Source organism: Triturus cristatus, chromosome 2_1, assembly GCF_964204655.1.
Source record: "Triturus cristatus chromosome 2_1, aTriCri1.1, whole genome shotgun sequence".
In the NCBI taxonomy this organism is placed as follows: domain Eukaryota; kingdom Metazoa; phylum Chordata; class Amphibia; order Caudata; family Salamandridae; genus Triturus; species Triturus cristatus.
In genome coordinates this window covers 1,104,545,739-1,104,562,356 of record NC_140581.1, presented here as the reverse complement: position 1 = coordinate 1,104,562,356, position 16,618 = coordinate 1,104,545,739, and the positions used below count along the sequence as shown (strand labels likewise).

Here is a 16,618-nt window from a genome sequence, read left to right as displayed (position 1 = left end):
CTGGGTCGCGCGAGGGAGGGAAGCTGGGTCGCGCGAGGGAGGGAAGGAAGCTGGGTCGCGCGAGGGAGGGAAGGAAGCTGGGTCGCGCGAGGGAGGGAAGGAAGCTGGGTCGCGCGAGGGAGGGAGGGAAGCTGGGTCGCGCGAGGGAGGGAAGCTGGGTCGCGCGAGGGAGGGAAGCTGGGTCGCGCGAGGGAGGGAGGGAAGCTGGGTCGCGCGAGGGAGGGAAGGAAGCTGGGTCGCGCGAGGGAGGGAAGGAAGCTGGGTCGCGCGAGGGAGGGAAGGAAGCTGGGTCGCGCGAGGGAGGGAAGGGAAGCTGGGTCGCGCGAGGGAGGGAGGGAAGCTGGGTCGCGCGAGGGAGGGAGGGAAGCTGGGTCGCGCGAGGGAGGGAGGGAAGCTGGGTCGCGCGAGGGAGGGAGGGAAGCTGGGTCGCGCGAGGGAGGAAGGGAAGCTGGGTCGCGCGAGGGAGGAAGGGAAGCTGGGTCGCGCGAGGGAGGAAGGGAAGCTGGGTCGCGCGAGGGAGGAAGGGAAGCTGGGTCGCGCGAGGGAGGAAGGGAAGCTGGGTCGCGCGAGGGAGGAAGGGAAGCTGGGTCGCGCGAGGGAGGAAGCTGGGTCGCGCGAGGGAGGAAGCTGGGTCGCGCGAGGGAGGAAGCTGGGTCGCGCGAGGGAGGGAGGAAGCTGGGTCGCGCGAGGGAGGGAGGAAGCTGGGTCGCACGAGGAGGAAGGAAGCTGGGTCGCGCGAGGGAGGGAAGGAAGGAAGCTGGGTCGCGCGAGGGAGGGAAGGAAGGAAGCTGGGTCGCGCGAGGGTAGCTGGGTCGCGCGAGGGAGGGTAGCTGGGTCGCGCGAGGGAGGGTAGCTGGGTCGCGCGAGGGAGGGTAGCTGGGTCGCGCGAGGGAGGGTAGCTGGGTCGCGCGAGGGAGGGTAGCTGGGTCGCGCGAGGGAGGGTAGCTGGGTCGCGCGAGGGAGGGAGGGTAGCTGGGTCGCGCGAGGGGAGGGAGGGTAGCTGGGTCGCGCGAGGGAGGGAGGGTAGCTGGGTCGCGCGAGGGAGGGAGGGTAGCTGGGTCGCGCGAGGGAGGGAGGGAAGCTGGGTCGCGCGAGGGAGGGAGGGAAGCTGGGTCGCGCGAGGGAGGGAGGGAAGCTGGGTCGCGCGAGGGAGGGAGGGAAGCTGGGTCGCGCGAGGGAGGGAGGGAAGCTGGGTCGCGCGAGGGAGGGAGGGAAGCTGGGTCGCGCGAGGGAGGGAGGGAAGCTGGGTCGCGCGAGGGAGGGAGGGAAGCTGGGTCGCGGGAGGGAGGGAGGGAAGCTGGGTCGCGGGAGGGAGGGAGGGAAGCTGGGTCGCGGGAGGGAGGGAGGGAAGCTGGGTCGCGGGAGGGAGGGAGGGAAGCTGGGTCGCGGGAGGGCGGGAGGGAAGCTGGGTCGCGGGAGGGCGGGAGGGAAGCTGGGTCGCGGGAGGGAGGGAAGCTGGGTCGCGGGAGGGAAGGAAGCTAGGTCGCGGGAGGGAAGGAAGCTGGGTCGCGGGAGGGAAGGAAGCTGGGTCGCGGGAGGGAAGGAAGCTGGGTCGCGGGAGGGAAGGAAGCTGGGTCGCGGGAGGGAAGGAAGCTGGGTCGCGGGAGGGAAGGAAGCTGGGTCGCGGGAGGGAAGGAAGCTGGGTCGCGGGAGGGAAGGAAGCTGGGTCGCGGGAGGGAAGGAAGCTGGGTCGCGGGAGGGAAGGAAGCTGGGTCGCGGGAGGGAAGGAAGCTGGGTCGCGCGAGGGAGGGAAGCTGGGTCGCGCGAGGGAGGGAAGCTGGGTCGCGCGAGGGAGGGAAGCTGGGTCGCGCGAGGGAGGGAAGCTGGGTCGCGCGAGGGAGGAGGAAGCTGGGTCGCGCGAGGGAGGGAGGGAAGCTGGGTCGCGCGAGGGAGGGAGGGAAGCTGGGTCGCGCGAGGGAGGGAGGGAAGCTGGGTCGCGCGAGGGAGGGAGGGAAGCTGGGTCGCGCGAGGGAGGGAGGGAAGCTGGGTCGCGCGAGGGAGGGAGGGAAGCTGGGTCGCGCGAGGGAGGGAGGGAAGCTGGGTCGCGCGAGGGAGGGAGGGAAGCTGGGTCGCGCGAGGGAGGGAGGGAAGCTGGGTCGCGCGAGGGAAGCTGGGTCGCTGGGTCGCGCGAGGGAAGCTGGGTCGCGCGAGGGAAGCTGGGTCGCGCGAGGGAAGCTGGGTCGCGCGAGGGAAGCTGGGTCGCGCGAGGGAAGCTGGGTCGCGCGAGGGAAGCAGGGAAGCTGGGTCGCGCGAGGGAAGCAGGGAAGCTGGGTCGCGCGAGGGAAGCAGGGTCGCGCGAGGGAAGCAGGGAAGCGCGAGGGAAGCAGGGTTGCGCGAGGGAAGCAGGGTTGCGCGAGGGAAGCTGGAGTCGCGCGAGGGAGGGAAGCTGGGGTCGCGCGAGGGAGGGAAGCTGGGGTCGCGCGAGGGAGGGAAGCTGGGGCGCGCGAGGGAGGGAAGCTGGGGCGCGGGAGGGAGGGAAGCTGGGGCGAGGGAGGGAAGCTGGGTCGAGGGAGGGTCGCGGGAGGGAGGGAAGCTGGGTCGCGGGAGGGAGGGAAGCTGGGTCGAGGGAGGGTCGCGGGAGGGAGGGTCGCGGGAGGGAGGGAGGGAAGCTGGGTCGCGGGAGGGAGGGAGGGAAGCTGGGTCGCGGGAGGGAGGGAGGGAAGCTGGGTCGCGGGAGGGAGGGAAGCTGGGTCGCGCGAGGGAGGGAGGCTGGGTCGCGCGAGGGAGGGAGGCTGGGTCGCGCGAGGGAGGGAGGCTGGGTCGCGCGAGGGAGGGAAGCTGGGTCGCGCGAGGGAGGGAGGGAAGCTGGGTCGCGCGAGGGAGGGAGGGAAGCTGGGTCGCGCGAGGGAGGGAAGCTGGGTCGCGCGAGGGAGGGAAGCTGGGTCGCGCGAGGGAGGGAAGCAAGCTGGGTCGCGCGAGGGAGGGAAGCAAGCTGGGTCGCGCGAGGGAGGGAAGCTGGGTCGCGCGAGGGAGGGAAGCTGGGTCGCGCGAGGGAGGGAAGGAAGCTGGGTCGCGCGAGGGAGGGAGGGAAGCTGGGTCGCGCGAGGGAGGGAGGGAAGCTGGGTCGCGCGAGGGAGGGATGGAAGCTGGGTCGCGCGAGGGAGGGAGGGAAGCTGGGTCGCGCGAGGGAGGGAAGCTGGGTCGCGCGAGGGAGGGAGGGAAGCTGGGTCGCGCGAGGGAGGGAGGGAAGCTGGGTCGCGCGAGGGAGGGAGGGAAGCTGGGTCGCGCGAGGGAGGGAGGGAAGGAAGCTGGGTCGCGCGAGGGAGGGAGGGAAGGAAGCTGGGTCGCGCGAGGGAGGGAGGGAAGGAAGCTGGGTCGCGCGAGGGAGGGAAGGAAGCTGGGTCGCGCGAGGGAGGGAAGGAAGCTGGGTCGCGCGAGGGAGGGAAGCTGGGTCGCGCGAGGGAGGGAGGGAAGCTGGGTCGCGGGAGGGAGGGAGGGAAGCTGGGTCGCGGGAGGGAGGGAAGCTGGGTCGCGGGAGGGAGGGAGGGAGGGAGGGAGGGAGGGAAGCTGGGTCGCGGGAGGGAGGGAGGGAAGCTGGGTCGCGGGAGGGAGGGAAGCTGGGTCGCGCGAGGGAAGCTGGGTCGCGCGAGGGAGGGAAGCTGGGTCGCGGGAGGGAAGCTGGGTCGCGGGAGGGAGGGAGGGAAGCTGGGTCGCGGGAGGGAGGGAGGGAAGCTGGGTCGCGGGAGGGAAGCTGGGTCGCGCGAGGGAGGGAAGCTGGGTCGCGCGAGGGAGGGAAGGAAGCTGGGTCGCGGGAGGGAGGCTGGGAAGGAAGGAAGGATGGATGGATGCTGGGTCGAGGGAGGGAAGGAGGGAGGGAAGGATGCTGGGTCGAGGGAGGGAGGAAGGGAAGGAAGGAAGGAGGGAAGGAAGCTGGGTCGCGCGAGGGAGGAGGAGGGAGGGAGGGAGGGAAGGAAGCTGGGGGGGGGGAGAGGGAGGGAGGAGGAGGAGGAGGAGGAGGAGGAGGAGGAGGAGGAGGAGGGAGGAAAGCTGGGTCGAGGGAGGGAGGGAAGGAGGGAAGGAGGGAAGGCAGGAAGCTGGGTCGTGGGAGGGAGGGAGGGAAGGAGGGAAGGCAGGAAGCTGGGTCGTGGAGGGAAGGAAGCTGGGTCGCAGGAAGGAAGGAAGGAAGCTGGGTCGTGCGAGGGAGGGAGGGAAGGAAGGAAGCAAGCTGGGTCGCGCGAGGGAGGGAAGGAAGCTGGGTCGCGCGAGGGAGGGAGGGAAGGAAGGAAGGAAGGAAGGAAGGAAGCTGGGTCGCGCGAGGGAGGGAAGGAAGCTGGTCGCGAGAGGGAGGGAGGGAGGGAAGGAAGCTGGGTCGCGCGAGGGAGGGAGGGAAGGAAGCTGGGTCGCGCGAGGGAGGGAAGGAAGCTGGGTCGCACGAGGGAGGGAGGGAGGGAGGGAAGGAAGCTGGGTCGCGCGAGGGAGGGAAGGAAGCTGGGTCGCACGAGGGAGGGAGGGAAGGAAGCTGGGTCGCGCGAGGGAGGGAAGGAAGCTGGGTCGCGCGAGGGAGGGAAGGAAGGAAGCTGGGTCGCGCGAGGGAGGGAAGGAAGGAAGCTGGGTCGCGCGAGGGAGGGAAGGAAGGAAGCTGGTCGCGCGAGGGAGGGAGGGAAGGAAGGAAGGAAGCTGGGTCGCGCGAGGGAGGGAAGGAAGGAAGGAAGGAAGCTAGCTGGGTCGCGCGAGGGAGGGAGGGAAGGAAGGAAGCTGGGTCGCGCGAGGGAAGGAAGGAAGCTGGGTCGCGCGAGGGAAGGAAGGAAGCTGGGTCGCGCGAGGGAAGGAAGCTGGGTCGCGCGAGGGAAGGAAGGAAGCTGGGTCGCGCGAGGGAAGGAAGGAAGCTGGGTCGCGCGAGGGAAGGAAGGAAGCTGGGTCGCGCGAGGGAAGGAAGGAAGCTGGGTCGCGCGAGGGAGGGAAGGAAGCTGGGTCGCGCGAGGGAGGGAGGGAAGGAAGCTGGGTCGCGCGAGGGAGGGAGGGAAGGAAGCTGGGTCGCGCGAGGGAGGGAAGGAAGCTGGGTCGCGCGAGGGAGGGAAGGAAGCTGGGTCGCGCGAGGGAGGGAAGGAAGCTGGGTCGCGCGAGGGAAGGAAGCTGGGTCGCGCGAGGGAAGGAAGGAAGCTGGGTCGCGCGAGGGAAGGAAGGAAGCTGGGTCGCGCGAGGGAAGGAAGGAAGCTGGGTCGCGCGAGGGAGGGAAGGAAGCTGGGTCGCGCGAGGGAAGGAAGGAAGCTGGGTCGCGCGAGGGAGGGAAGGAAGCTGGGTCGCGCGAGGGAAGGAAGCTGGGTCGCGCAAGGGAAGGAAGCTGGGTCGCGCGAGGGAGGGAAGGAAGGAAGCTGGGTCGCGCGAGGGAAAGAAGGAAGCTGGGTCGCGCGAGGGAAGGAAGGAAGCTGGGTCGCGCGAGGGAGGGAAGGAAGCTGGGTCGCGCGAGGGAAGGAAGGAAGCTGGGTCGCGCGAGGGAGGGAAGGAAGCTGGGTCGCGCGAGGGAAGGAAGCTGGGTCGCGCGAGGGAAGGAAGCTGGGTCGCGCAAGGGAAGGAAGCTGGGTCGCGCGAGGGAGGGAAGGAAGCTGGGTCGCGCGAGGGAGGGAAGGAAGCTGGGTCGCGCGAGGGAGGGAAGGAAGCTGGGTCGCGCGAGGGAGGGAGGGAAGGAAGCTGGGTCGCGCGAGGAGGGAGGAGGAAGGAAGCTGGGTCGCGCGAGGGGAGGGAAGGAAGCTGGGTCGCGCGAGGGAAGGAAGGAAGCTGGGTCGCGCGAGGGAAGGAAGGAAGCTGGGTCGCGCGAGGGAAGGAAGCTGGGTCGCGCGAGGGAGGGAAGGAAGGAAGGAAGGAAGGAAGCTAGCTGGGTCGTGTGAGGGAGGGAGGGAGGGAGGGAAGGAAGGAGGGAGGGAAGGAAGGAAGGAAGGAAGGAAGGTGGGTCGTGTGAGGGAGGGAGGGAGGGAAGGAAGGAAGGAAGGAAGGAAGCTGGGTTGCGTGAGGGAGGGAGGGAAGGCAGGAAGCTGGGTCGTGCGAGGGAAGGAAGGAAGGAAGCTGGGTTGTGGGAGGGAGGGAGGGAGGGAGGGAGGGAGGGAGGGAAGGGAAGGAAGGAAGGAAGGAAGGAAGCTGGGTCGCGTGAGGGAGGGAGGGAAGGAAGGAAGCTGGGTCACAGGAAGGAAGGAAGGAAGGAAGGAAGCAAGCAAGCTGGGTCGTGCGAGGAGGGAAGGAAGCTGGGTCGTGCGAGGGAGGGAAGCTGGGTCGAGGGAGGGAGGGAGGGAAAGAAGCTGGGTCGAGGGAGGGAGGGAAGGAAGGAAGGAAGGAAGGAAGGAAGGAAGCTGGGTCGCGCGAGGGAGGGAAGGAAGGAAGCTGGGTCGCGCGGGAGGGAAGGAAGCTGGGTCGCGCGAGGGAGGGAAGGAAGCTGGGTCGCGCGAGGGAAGGAAGCTGGGTCGCGCGAGGGAAGGAAGCTGGGTCGCGCGAGGGAGGGAAGCTGGGTCGCGCGAGGGAGGGAGGGAAGGAAGGAAGCTGGGTCGCGCGAGGGAGGGAAGGAAGCTGGGTCGCGCGAGGGAGGGAAGGAAGCTGGGTCGCGCGAGGGAGGAAAGGAAGGAAGCTGGGTCGCGCGAGGGAGGGAGGAAAGGAAGCTGGGTCGCGCGAGGGAGGGAAGGAAGGAAGCTGGGTCGCGCGAGGGAAGGAAGGAAGCTGGGTCGCGCGAGGGAGGGAAGGAAGGAAGCTGGGTCGCGCGAGGGAAGGAAGGAAGCTGGGTCGCGCGAGGGAGGAAGGAAGGAAGCTGGGTCGCGCGAGGGAAGGAAGGAAGCTGGGTCGCGCGAGGGAAGGAAGGAAGCTGGGTCGCGGGAAGGAGGGAAGGAAGGAAGCTGGGTCGCGGGAAGGAAGGAAGGAAGCTGGGTCGCGGGAAGGAAGGAAGCTGGGTCGCGGGAAGGAAGGAAGGAAGCTGGGTCGCGGGAAGGAAGGAAGGAAGCTGGGTCGCGGGAAGGAAGGAAGCTGGGTCGCGGGAAGGAAGGAAGCTGGGTCGCGCGAGGGAGGGAAGGAAGGAAGCTAGGAAGCTTGGTCGAGGGAGGGAGGGAGGGAGGGAGGGAGGGAAGGAAGGAAGGAAGGAAGCTGGGTCGCGGGAGGGAGGGAGGAAGGAAGCTGGGTCGAGGGAGGGAAGCTGGGTCGAGGGAGGGAAGCTGGGTCGCGTGAGGGAGGGAAGGAAGGAAGCTGGGTCGAGGGAGGGAGGGAGGGAGGGAGGGAGGGAAGGAGGGAGGGAAGGAGGGAGGGAGGGGGGGAGGGAGGGAGGGAGGGAGGGAGGGAGGGAGGGAGGGAGGGAGGGGAGGGAGGGGGGAGGGAGGGGAGGGAGGGAGGGAGGGAGGGAGGGGAGGGAGGGAGGAAGGGAAGGGAGGGAGGGAGGGAGGAAGGAAGGGAGGAAGGAAGGAGGGGGAGGGAGGGGGGAGGGAGGGAGGAAGGGTGGGAGGAAGGGAGGAAGGAAGGAAGGAAGCTGGGTCGTGGGCGGGAGGGAGGGAAGGAAGGAAGCTGGGTCGCGGGAGGGAAGGAAGGAAGGAAGCTGGGTCGCGCGAGGGAGGTAGGGAAGGAAGGAAGCTGGGTCGCGCGAGGGAGGGAGGCTGGGTCGCGGGAGGGAGGCTGGGTCGCGGGAGGGAGGGAGGGAGGGAGGGAGGGAAGGAAGGAAGGAAGGAAGGAAGGAAGCTGGGTCGAGGGAGGGAAGGAAGCTGGGTCGTGCGAGGGAGGGAAGGAAGCTGGGTCGTGCGAGGGAGGGAGGGAAGCTGGGTCGTGCGAGGGAGGGAGGGAAGCTGGGTCGTGCGAGGGAGGGAGGGAAGCTGGGTCGTGCGAGGGAGGGAAGCTGGGTCGTGCGAGGGAGGGAGGGAGGAGGGGGGAAGGAGGGAGGAGGGAAGGAGGGAAGGAGGAGGGAGGGAGGAGGGAAGGAGGAAGGAAGCTGGGGGGAGGGAGGGAGGAAGGAAGCTGGGTCATGGGAGGGAGGGAGGGAGGGAGGGAGGGAAGGAAGGAAGGAAGGAAGGAAGGAAGGAAGGAAGGAAGGAAGGTAGGTCGGTCGGTCGCGGGAGGGAAGCTGGGTCGCGCGAGGGAGGGAAGGAAGCTGGGTCGCGCGAGGGAGGGAAGGAAGAAAGCTGGGTCGCGCGAGGGAGGGAAGGAAGCTGGGTCGCGCGAGGGAGGGAAGGAAGCTGGGCCGCGCAAGGGAGGGAGGGAAGGAAGGAAGCTGGGTCGCGCGAGGGAGGGAAGGAAGCTGGGTCGCGCAAGGGAGGGAAGGAAGCTGGGTCGCGCGAGGGAGGGAAGGAAGCTGGGTCGCGCGAGGGAGGGAAGGAAGGAAGCTGGGTCGCGCGAGGGAGGGAAGGAAGGAAGCTGGGTCGCGCGAGGGAAGGAAGGAAGGAAGAAAGAAAGCTGGGTCGCGCGAGGGAAGGAAGAAAGCTGGGTCGCGCGAGGGAAGGAAGGAAGGAAGAAAGCTGGGTCGCGCGAGGGAAGGAAGGAAGAAAGCTGGGTCGCGCGAGGGAAGGAAGCTGGGTCGCGCGAGGGAAGGAAGGAAGGAAGGAAGGAAGCTGGGTCGCGCGAGGGAGGGAAGGAAGGAAGCTGGGTCGCGCGAGGGAAGGAAGGAAGCTGGGTCGCGCGAGGGAGGGAGGAAGGAAGGTGGGTCGCGCGAGGGAGGGAGGGAAGGAAGGAAGGTGGGTCGCGCGAGGGAAGGAAGGAAGCTGGGTCGCGCGAGGGAGGGAGGGAAGGAAGGGAGGTGGGTCGCGCGAGGGAAGGAAGGAAGCTGGGTCGCGCGAGGGAAGGAAGAAAGCTGGGTCGCGCGAGGGAGGGAAGGAAGGAAGGAAGCTGGGTCGCGCGAGGGAAGGAAGGAAGAAAGCTGGGTCGCGCGAGGGAAGGAAGAAAGCTGGGTCGCGCGAGGGAAGGAAGAAAGCTGGGTCGCGTGAGGGAAGGAAGGAAGCTGGGTCGCGCGAGGGAGGGAAGGAAGGAAGCTGGGTCGCGCGAGGGAAGGAAGGAAGCTGGGTCGCGCGAGGGAAGGAAGGAAGGAAGCTGGGTCGCGCGAGGGAGGGAAGGAAGCTGGGTCGCGCGAGGGAAGGAAGGAAGCTGGGTCGCGCGAGGGAAGGAAGGAAGCTGGGTCGCGCGAGGGAAGGAAGGAAGCTGGGTCGCGCGAGGGAAGGAAGGAAGCTGGGTCGCGCGAGGGAGGGAGGGAAGGAAGGTGGGTCGCGTGAGGGAAGGAAGGAAGGAAGGTCGCGCGAGGGAGGGAAGGAAGGAAGCTGGGTCGCGCGAGGGAGGGAAGGAAGGAAGGAAGCTGGGTCGCGCGAGGGAGGGAAGGAAGGAAGCTGGGTCGCGCGAGGGAGGGAAGGAAGGAAGCTGGGTCGAGGGAGGGAGGGAAGGAAGGAAGCTGGGTCGCGCGAGGGAAGGAAGGAAGCTGGGTCGCGCGAGGGAGGGAAGGAAGGAAGCTGGGTCGCGCGAGGGAGGGAGGGAAGGAAGGAAGCTGGGTCGCGCGAGGGAGGCAGGGAAGGAAGGAAGCTGGGTCGCGTGAGGGAGGGAAGGAAGGAAGGAAGCTGGGTCGCGCGAGGGAAGGAAGGAAGCTGGGTCGCGCGAGGGAAGGAAGGAAGCTGGGTTGTGCGAGCGAGGGAGGGAAGGAAGGAAGGAAGGAAGCTGGGTCGCGTGAGGGAGGGAGGGAAGGAAGCTGGGTCGTGGGAAGGAAGGAAGGAAGGAAGGAAGGAAGGAAGGAAGGAAGGAAGGAAGGGAGGAAGGAAGGGAGGAGGAGGAGGAGGAGGAGGAGGAGGAGGAGGGAGGAGGGAGGAGGAGGAGGGAGGAGGAGGAGGGAGGAGGAGGAGGGAGGAGGAGGAGGAGGAGGGAGGAGGAGGAGGAGGAGGAGGAGGAGGAGGAGGAGGAGGAGGAGGAGGGAGGAGGGAGGAGGAGGGAGGAGGAGGAGGAGGAGGAGGAGGAGGAGGAGGAGGAGGAGGAGGAAGGGAGGGAGGGAAGGAGGAGGAGGAGGGAGGAGGGAGGAGGGAGGAGGGAGGAGGGAAGGAAGGAAGCTGGGTCGCGGGAAGGAAGGAAGGAAGCTGGGTCGCGCGAGGGAAGGAAGGAAGGAAGCTGGGTCGCGCGAGGGAAGAAGGAAGCTGGGTCGCGCGAGGGAGGGAAGGAAGCTGGGTCGCGGGAAGGAAGGAAGGAAGCTGGGTCGCGGGAAGGAAGGAAGGAAGCTGGGTCGCGGGAGGGAAGGAAGGAAGCTGGGTCGCGGGAAGGAAGGAAGCTGGGTCGCGGGAGGGAAGGAAGCTGGGTCGCGCGAGGGAAGGAAGGAAGGAAGCTGGGTCGCGCGAGGGAAGGAGGGAAGCTGGGTCGCGCGAGGGAGGGAAGGAAGCTGGGTCGCGGGAAGGAAGGAAGGAAGCTGGGTCGCGGGAAGGAAGGAAGCTGGGTCGCGGGAAGGAAGGAAGGAAGCTGGGTCGCGGGAGGGAAGGAAGGAAGCTGGGTCGCGGGAAGGAAGGAAGCTGGGTCGCGTGAGGGAAGGAAGCTGGGTCGCGTGAGGGAAGGAAGCTGGGTCGCGTGAGGGAAGGAAGCTGGGTCGCGTGAGGGAAGGAAGGAAGGTGGGTCGCGCGAGGGAAGGAAGCTGGGTCGCGCGAAGGAAGGTCGCGCGAGGGAAGGAAGGAAGCTGGGTCGCGCGAGGGAAGGAAGGAAGCTGGGTCGCGCGAGGGAGGGAAGGAAGCTGGGTCGCGCGAGGGAAGGAAGGAAGGAAGCTGGGTCGCGCGAGGGAAGGAAGGAAGCTGGGTCGCGCGAGGGAAGGAAGGAAGCTGGGTCGCGCGAGGGAGGGAAGGAAGGAAGCTGGGTCGCGCGAGGGAGGGAAGGAAGGAAGCTGGGTCGCGGGAGGGAGGGAAGGAAGGAAGCTGGGTCGCGGGAGGGAGGGAAGGAAGGAAGCTGGGTCGCGGGAGGGAGGGAAGGAAGGAAGCTGGGTCGCGCGAGGGAAGGAAGGAAGGAAGCTGGGTCGCGCGAGGGAAGGAAGGAAGCTGGGTCGCGCGAGGGAAGGAAGCTGGGTCGCGCGAGGGAAGGAAGGAAGGTAGGAAGCTGGGTCGCGCGAGGGAAGGAAGCTGGGTCGCACGAGGGAAGGAAGGAAGGAAGGTCGCGCGAGGGAAGGAAGGTCGCGCGAAGGAAGGTCGCGCGAGGGAAGGAAGGAAGGTCGCGCGAGGGAAGGAAGGAAGGAAGGTCGCGCGAGGGAAGGAAGGAAGGAAGCTGGGTCGCGCGAGGGAGGGAAGGAAGGAAGGTGGGTCGCGCGAGGGAAGGAAGGAAGCTGGGTCGTGCGAGGGAGGGAAGGAAGGAAGGTGGGTCGCGCGAGGGAGGGAAGGAAGGAAGGTGGGTCGCGCGAGGGAAGGAAGGAAGGTGGGTCGCGCGAGGGAAGGAAGGAAGGAAGCTGGGTCGCGCGAGGGAGGGAGGGAAGGAAGGAAGGAAGCTGGGTCGCGCGAGGGAAGGAAGGAAGGAAGCTGGGTCGCGCGAGGGAGGGAAGGAAGGAAGAAAGCTGGGTCGCGCGAGGGAAGGAAGAAAGCTGGGTCGCGTGAGGGAAGGAAGGAAGCTGGGTCGTGCGAGGGAGGGAAGGAAGGAAGCTGGGTCGCGCGAGGGAAGGAAGGAAGGAAGCTGGGTCGCGCGAGGGAGGGAAGGAAGCTGGGTCGCGTGAGGGAAGGAAGCTGGGTCGCGCGAGGGAAGGAAGGAAGGTGGGTCGCGCGAGGGAAGGAAGCTGGGTCGCGCGAAGGAAGGTCGCGCGAGGGAAGGAAGGAAGCTGGGTCGCGCGAAGGAAGGAAGCTGGGTCGCGCGAGGGAGGGAAGGAAGGAAGCTGGGTCGCGCGAGGGAGGGAAGGAAGCTGGGGCGCGCGAGGGAAGGAAGGAAGGAAGCTGGGTCGCGCGAGGGAAGGAAGGAAGCTGGGTCGCGCGAGGGAAGGAAGGAAGCTGGGTCGCGCGAGGGAGGGAAGGAAGGAAGGAAGCTGGGTCGCGGGAGGGAGGGAAGGAAGGAAGCTGGGTCGCGGGAGGGAGGGAAGGAAGGAAGCTGGGTCGCGCGAGGGAGGGAAGGAAGGAAGCTGGGTCGCGCGAGGGAGGGAAGGAAGGAAGCTGGGTCGCGCGAGGGAAGGAAGGAAGCTGGGTCGCGCGAGGGAGGGAAGGAAGGAAGCTGGGTCGCGCGAGGGAAGGAAGGTCGCGCGAGGGAAGGAAGGAAGGTAGGAAGCTGGGTCGCGCGAGGGAAGGAAGGAAGCTGGGTCGCGCGAAGGAAGCTGGGTCGCGCGAGGGAAGGAAGGTCGCGCGAGGGAAGGAAGCTGGGTCGCGCGAGGGAAGGAAGGTCGCGCGAGGGAAGGAAGGAAGGAAGGAAGGAAGGTCGCGCGAGGGAAGGAAGGAAGGTCGCGGGAGGGAAGGAAGGAAGGTCGCGGGAGGGAAGGAAGGAAGGTCGCGGGAAGGAAGGAAGGAAGGTCGCGGGAAGGAAGGAAGGAAGGTCGCGGGAAGGAAGGAAGGAAGGTCGCGGGAGGGAAGGAAGGTAGGTCGCGGGAGGGAAGGAAGGAAGGTCGCGGGAGGGAAGGAAGGTAGGTCGCGGGAGGGAAGGAAGGTAGGTCGCGGGAGGGAAGGAAGGAAGGAAGGTCGCGGGAGGGAAGGAAGGAAGGTCGCGGGAGGGAAGGAAGGTCGCGGGAGGGAAGGAAGGAAGGTCGCGGGAGGGAAGGAAGGAAGGTCGGTCGCGGGAGGGAAGGAAGGAAGGTCGCGCGAGGGAAGGAAGGAAGGAAGGAAGGTCGCGCGAGGGAAGGAAGGAAGGTCGCGCGAGGGAAGGAAGGAAGGAAGGTCGCGCGAGGGAAGGAAGGAAGGAAGAGCGAGGGAGGGAAGGAAGGTCGCGCGAGGGAAGGAAGGTCGCGCGAGGGAAGGAAGGAAGGAAGGAAGGTCGCGCGAGGGAAGGAAGGTCGCGCGAGGGAAGGAAGGAAGGAGGGTCGCGCGAGGGAAGGAAGGAAGGAGGGTCGCGCGAGGGAAGGAAGGAAGGAAGGAGGGTCGCGCGAGGGAAGGAAGGTGGGTCGCGCGAGGGAAGGAAGGAAGGAAGGTGGGTCGCGCGAGGGAAGGAAGGAAGGTGGGTCGCGCGAGGGAAGGAAGGAAGGAAGGTGGGTCGCGCGAGGGAAGGAAGGAAGGTGGGTCGCGCGAGGGAAGGAAGGAAGGTGGGTCGCGCGAGGGAAGGAAGGAAGGTGGGTCGCGCGAGGGAAGGAAGGAAGGTGGGTCGCGCGAGGGAAGGAAGGAAGGTGGGTCGCGCGAGGGAAGGAAGGAAGGTGGGTCGCGCGAGGGAAGGAAGGTGGGTCGCGCGAGGGAAGGAAGGTGGGTCGCGGGAGGGAGGGAGGGAGGGAGGGAGGGAAGGAAGGAAGCTGGGTCGCGTGCGGGGGGGAGGATAAGGAAGCTGGGTCGCGCGCGGGGGGGAGGATAAGGAAGCTGGGTCGCGCGCGGGGGGAGGATAAGGAAGCTGGGTCGCGCGCGGGGGGGGAGGATAAGGAAGCTGGGTCGCGTGCGCGCGCGGGAGAAGCAGGGCATGGGTCACGCGGGAGGAGAAAAGCTGTGTGTGTGTTTTGGGGGAAAGCAGCGTGTGTCGGGGGAAAGCAGCGTATACCCACTGTGTAAAGTTTTTGACCTTAGTTTCTCTTGGGCCTTACTAATGGCAGGTGTTTGCACGTCACAAGATGCAGCTTCTGTATATTGGACTGGAAACAGACATAAGTAACAGTTAATCAGTAATTGTCAATACAATATGTCTAATATTAAAGAATCTATAATACTGTATACATATTGCTAAGGTCCGTTCAGTGTAACTTCTTTTGATTGGGTGCAGTTCTTTTGTCTTGCTTCCCCTTTATTGTATCAGTGGCCTTTTGTTCAGTCCACTTCTCTAATGTATGGAATAGGTTGGGATGGTTAGATTGTAGTCATTGACAATCTAACTTGTAAATCGAAATTTGGTCCTTGGTAACCCTTTTCCTCTTGGTTAATCGCTGGTTAAAATGCTGATGCCGATATGTGTTCTGGTCTCCAAATCTTTTCAACCACTTTTTGTTAACAACAAAAGTCCTTTATTCAGAATATTTTCTAATTTCTTGAGTTCAAATGCAGGCTAAGGCAGTATGTCTTGTGGCTGACATTTTTTTATTTTAATTATGTGAACCAGTTTAAGATTATTTTTTTTGCCAGTAGTGTCAGCACACAAAGTTTGAGATATTTGCCTTTAAATGTTAACTTTGTGCACAATTCTTAGATCTTCTTGTTTGCATTTTATGGGCACCAAGTAGACCAGTGTGCCTTAATGCACCATTAAGGGCATATTGCGAAATGATAATGGGGCCCCATCCCCTCAACCTTTTCTGATCGCAGTTACGTGTTTGTTGTAAATGGCCAATAATCGCTCACCCTCAATGTCCTCTACCAACTTTCACCTTGGTTTCTACAATCCATATTTTCCCTGCTGCTCTTTCCACAGATTACCACACCCTCCCACCAGTTTCGGGACCTTACGTTAAGTTAAATTATTTTTGGCAGAAAAATCTGAAACTGAGGAATGGTAGGTACTGCATGTTGCTGTAGAGGTGTCCTGTGAGTGGGAATTGTGGGCATGCTCTCACTTCATTTTTTATTTTTATTTTTTTACAACTTTGTGTTGTGTGGCTCTAGTTTGCAATAAATTTATTAAAACATCACCCAAAGTAATGCATGAAAATAACTCTTACTCCATTTTGAATATTGTGGATGTCATTACACCTTTTTATCGGTGTGGTCATGTTCACTGTATTCATCCTTTGACACACTCCCAATGTAAGATGACCAACCATGAGCACCAAAACAAAAGGATAAAACTCCTTTTGATGCTACTGCTATAATCATTTCGAGGTGAAATGCATGGATTCAAATTGTATGGCTGCTGATGTTTTCATCCCAGTCCTGTTTGGCAGTGGGTTCAGCACTCAATTTTGCATGGACTCGAATTAGGGGAACTCATAAGGGCCATCTGAAGCGAGCATAGCATTTGTCTTAGTCCTGCCTTCAAAGCACTTCATTTCTGATCTCAAGAGACTCGTTGTCTAGCGTCCTCCTTGCTCACGTCTAAGTACCCTTCTCTCCCATCCGGAGGCTTTCTTTCTGTAATTATTTATCCTTTCGTATATGATTTTTGGTCTTTGACACTAATGTAGTAGAATCAGTACAGCTGAAATGGGGAAAAGAATTGGATTCTGCTGCCATTGGTACATAAGTAACTTTCTTTTCATCCTTAATGAGTTCTCCAAGTAGCACATGCACTTTTGGAGCTGTTGGATCCTCGAAAAAAGCCTTCAAACTCGTCCGCCAAATAGCATGTTATTAATAAAAAGAAAAATCAGTGAATGCATGGCTTTAAAAGCAAAATTATGAATGAATTGTTTTAAGTTTCACTGTAGCAACATTTATAGTGTTACACTGGAGTGATTGTCATGGTGGTCGGCAAGTGTGTTGAGGCATGAGGCTTTACCCAAATACTGGCTTCGGTCTGACATAAATAATTCTCTCTTTAATTTAACAGTGCTTGTGAACTAGTTATCCAGTTATGTCACCTTCCTTGATCCATATCAGATATATTTTTTGCTAGAGCATTTCTTCTGTTGCCCCTCCATTCAGTGAAGAATAATTTGGGTATAATTATGATGCATTGATGCCAATGGCTGATTTGCCACATTTAAATATCAACCACAGCATCTCTTAAAAATCAGAGCTGCAGAAGTTTTTCCCCACGTTTCAAGGACTGTAACCAGAAGTGATGTTCTTACAGTGAAGGTGGTCTACATGGTGCTGGGGTGAATGGAGCTCGCTTGCTGTTCTTTACTTCCCACAAGGAACAAGTTGAGGGAAGAGAAGTTGATCCCCTCTAGATTTCTTGAGATGGATATCATTTGGAGAGCCGTCTGGTCAGTCACTCTAAATGTTCAGAGCTCAAACGGATGTACAGGTCTTGTCATTTATTGTGATCTCCGGAATGGCATTGATTAGGGCATTGGTGAATGCTCTAGCAATCAGTGTTGGTTTTATATTGATTGAAATTAGTAAAACAAAAGCATATAGACGAATGCAAGCAGTGTTCAAGAATAGATTCATATTCAGTTGTGGCAAAGTGTTGTGGTTGTTGTTATTAAGGTGTTTATGAAGACCACTACAGGGCCACCTCCAATTTTCTTAGGCCAGTTTGGCACTACAGTTATGCATCTTGGTGGAAGCCCCTATGGAACATTGTTGGGGCATCATCACTGAGCCAGATTTCTGTGATGGAACAGGTCTGGTGAGGAGTCTGAGATCAAATCAAATTCTTGTTTATAGATCCTACATTAATTACGAGACAATTCAGCTGATATGGGGCGGATAGATGGTTTGGTTAGTGGCTGGGGTAAGTTTGATTCAGCATTTTCTTTTGAGGCAAGTGCATGCTACATCCTGGGTCCATGAACTCCCAAAGACATGCCTACGTATTTAGGTTTGAAGTGTAATACAAAGAAGTCAGCTGTTGCCAATCACAGGTTTTTTTGGGGCCGCAGTCCCCTCCTGTATCATGGTCTCCAGTAAACATTGAGTAATGTGAAATGAGCTTTAAAGTTGATTTACTATCCACTGGAAGCCAGTGGAATGCTCTCAAGTCTGGTTTTATGTGGTTTCCTCTTCACAATTTAAGATGCACT

At 62.9% G+C, this 16,618-nt stretch overlaps 1 protein-coding gene across 4 annotated transcripts in view; it reads left to right on the top strand.

Moving 5' to 3' along the window:
• Positions 1-16,618, top strand: part of LOC146866435 (poly [ADP-ribose] polymerase tankyrase-1) — a 555,840-nt gene that overhangs the window by 73,624 nt on the left and 465,598 nt on the right. For 2 of the 4 annotated variants that reach the window (XM_085636499.1, XM_085636498.1), the window contains exon 4: positions 14,401-14,481. The exons of the other annotated variants lie outside the window; for them this stretch is intronic. In XM_085636499.1, the coding sequence (XP_085492625.1) occupies positions 14,401-14,481 (81 nt within the window). The remainder of the gene's footprint in view (positions 1-14,400; positions 14,482-16,618) is intronic. 4 annotated transcript variants of the gene reach the window in all.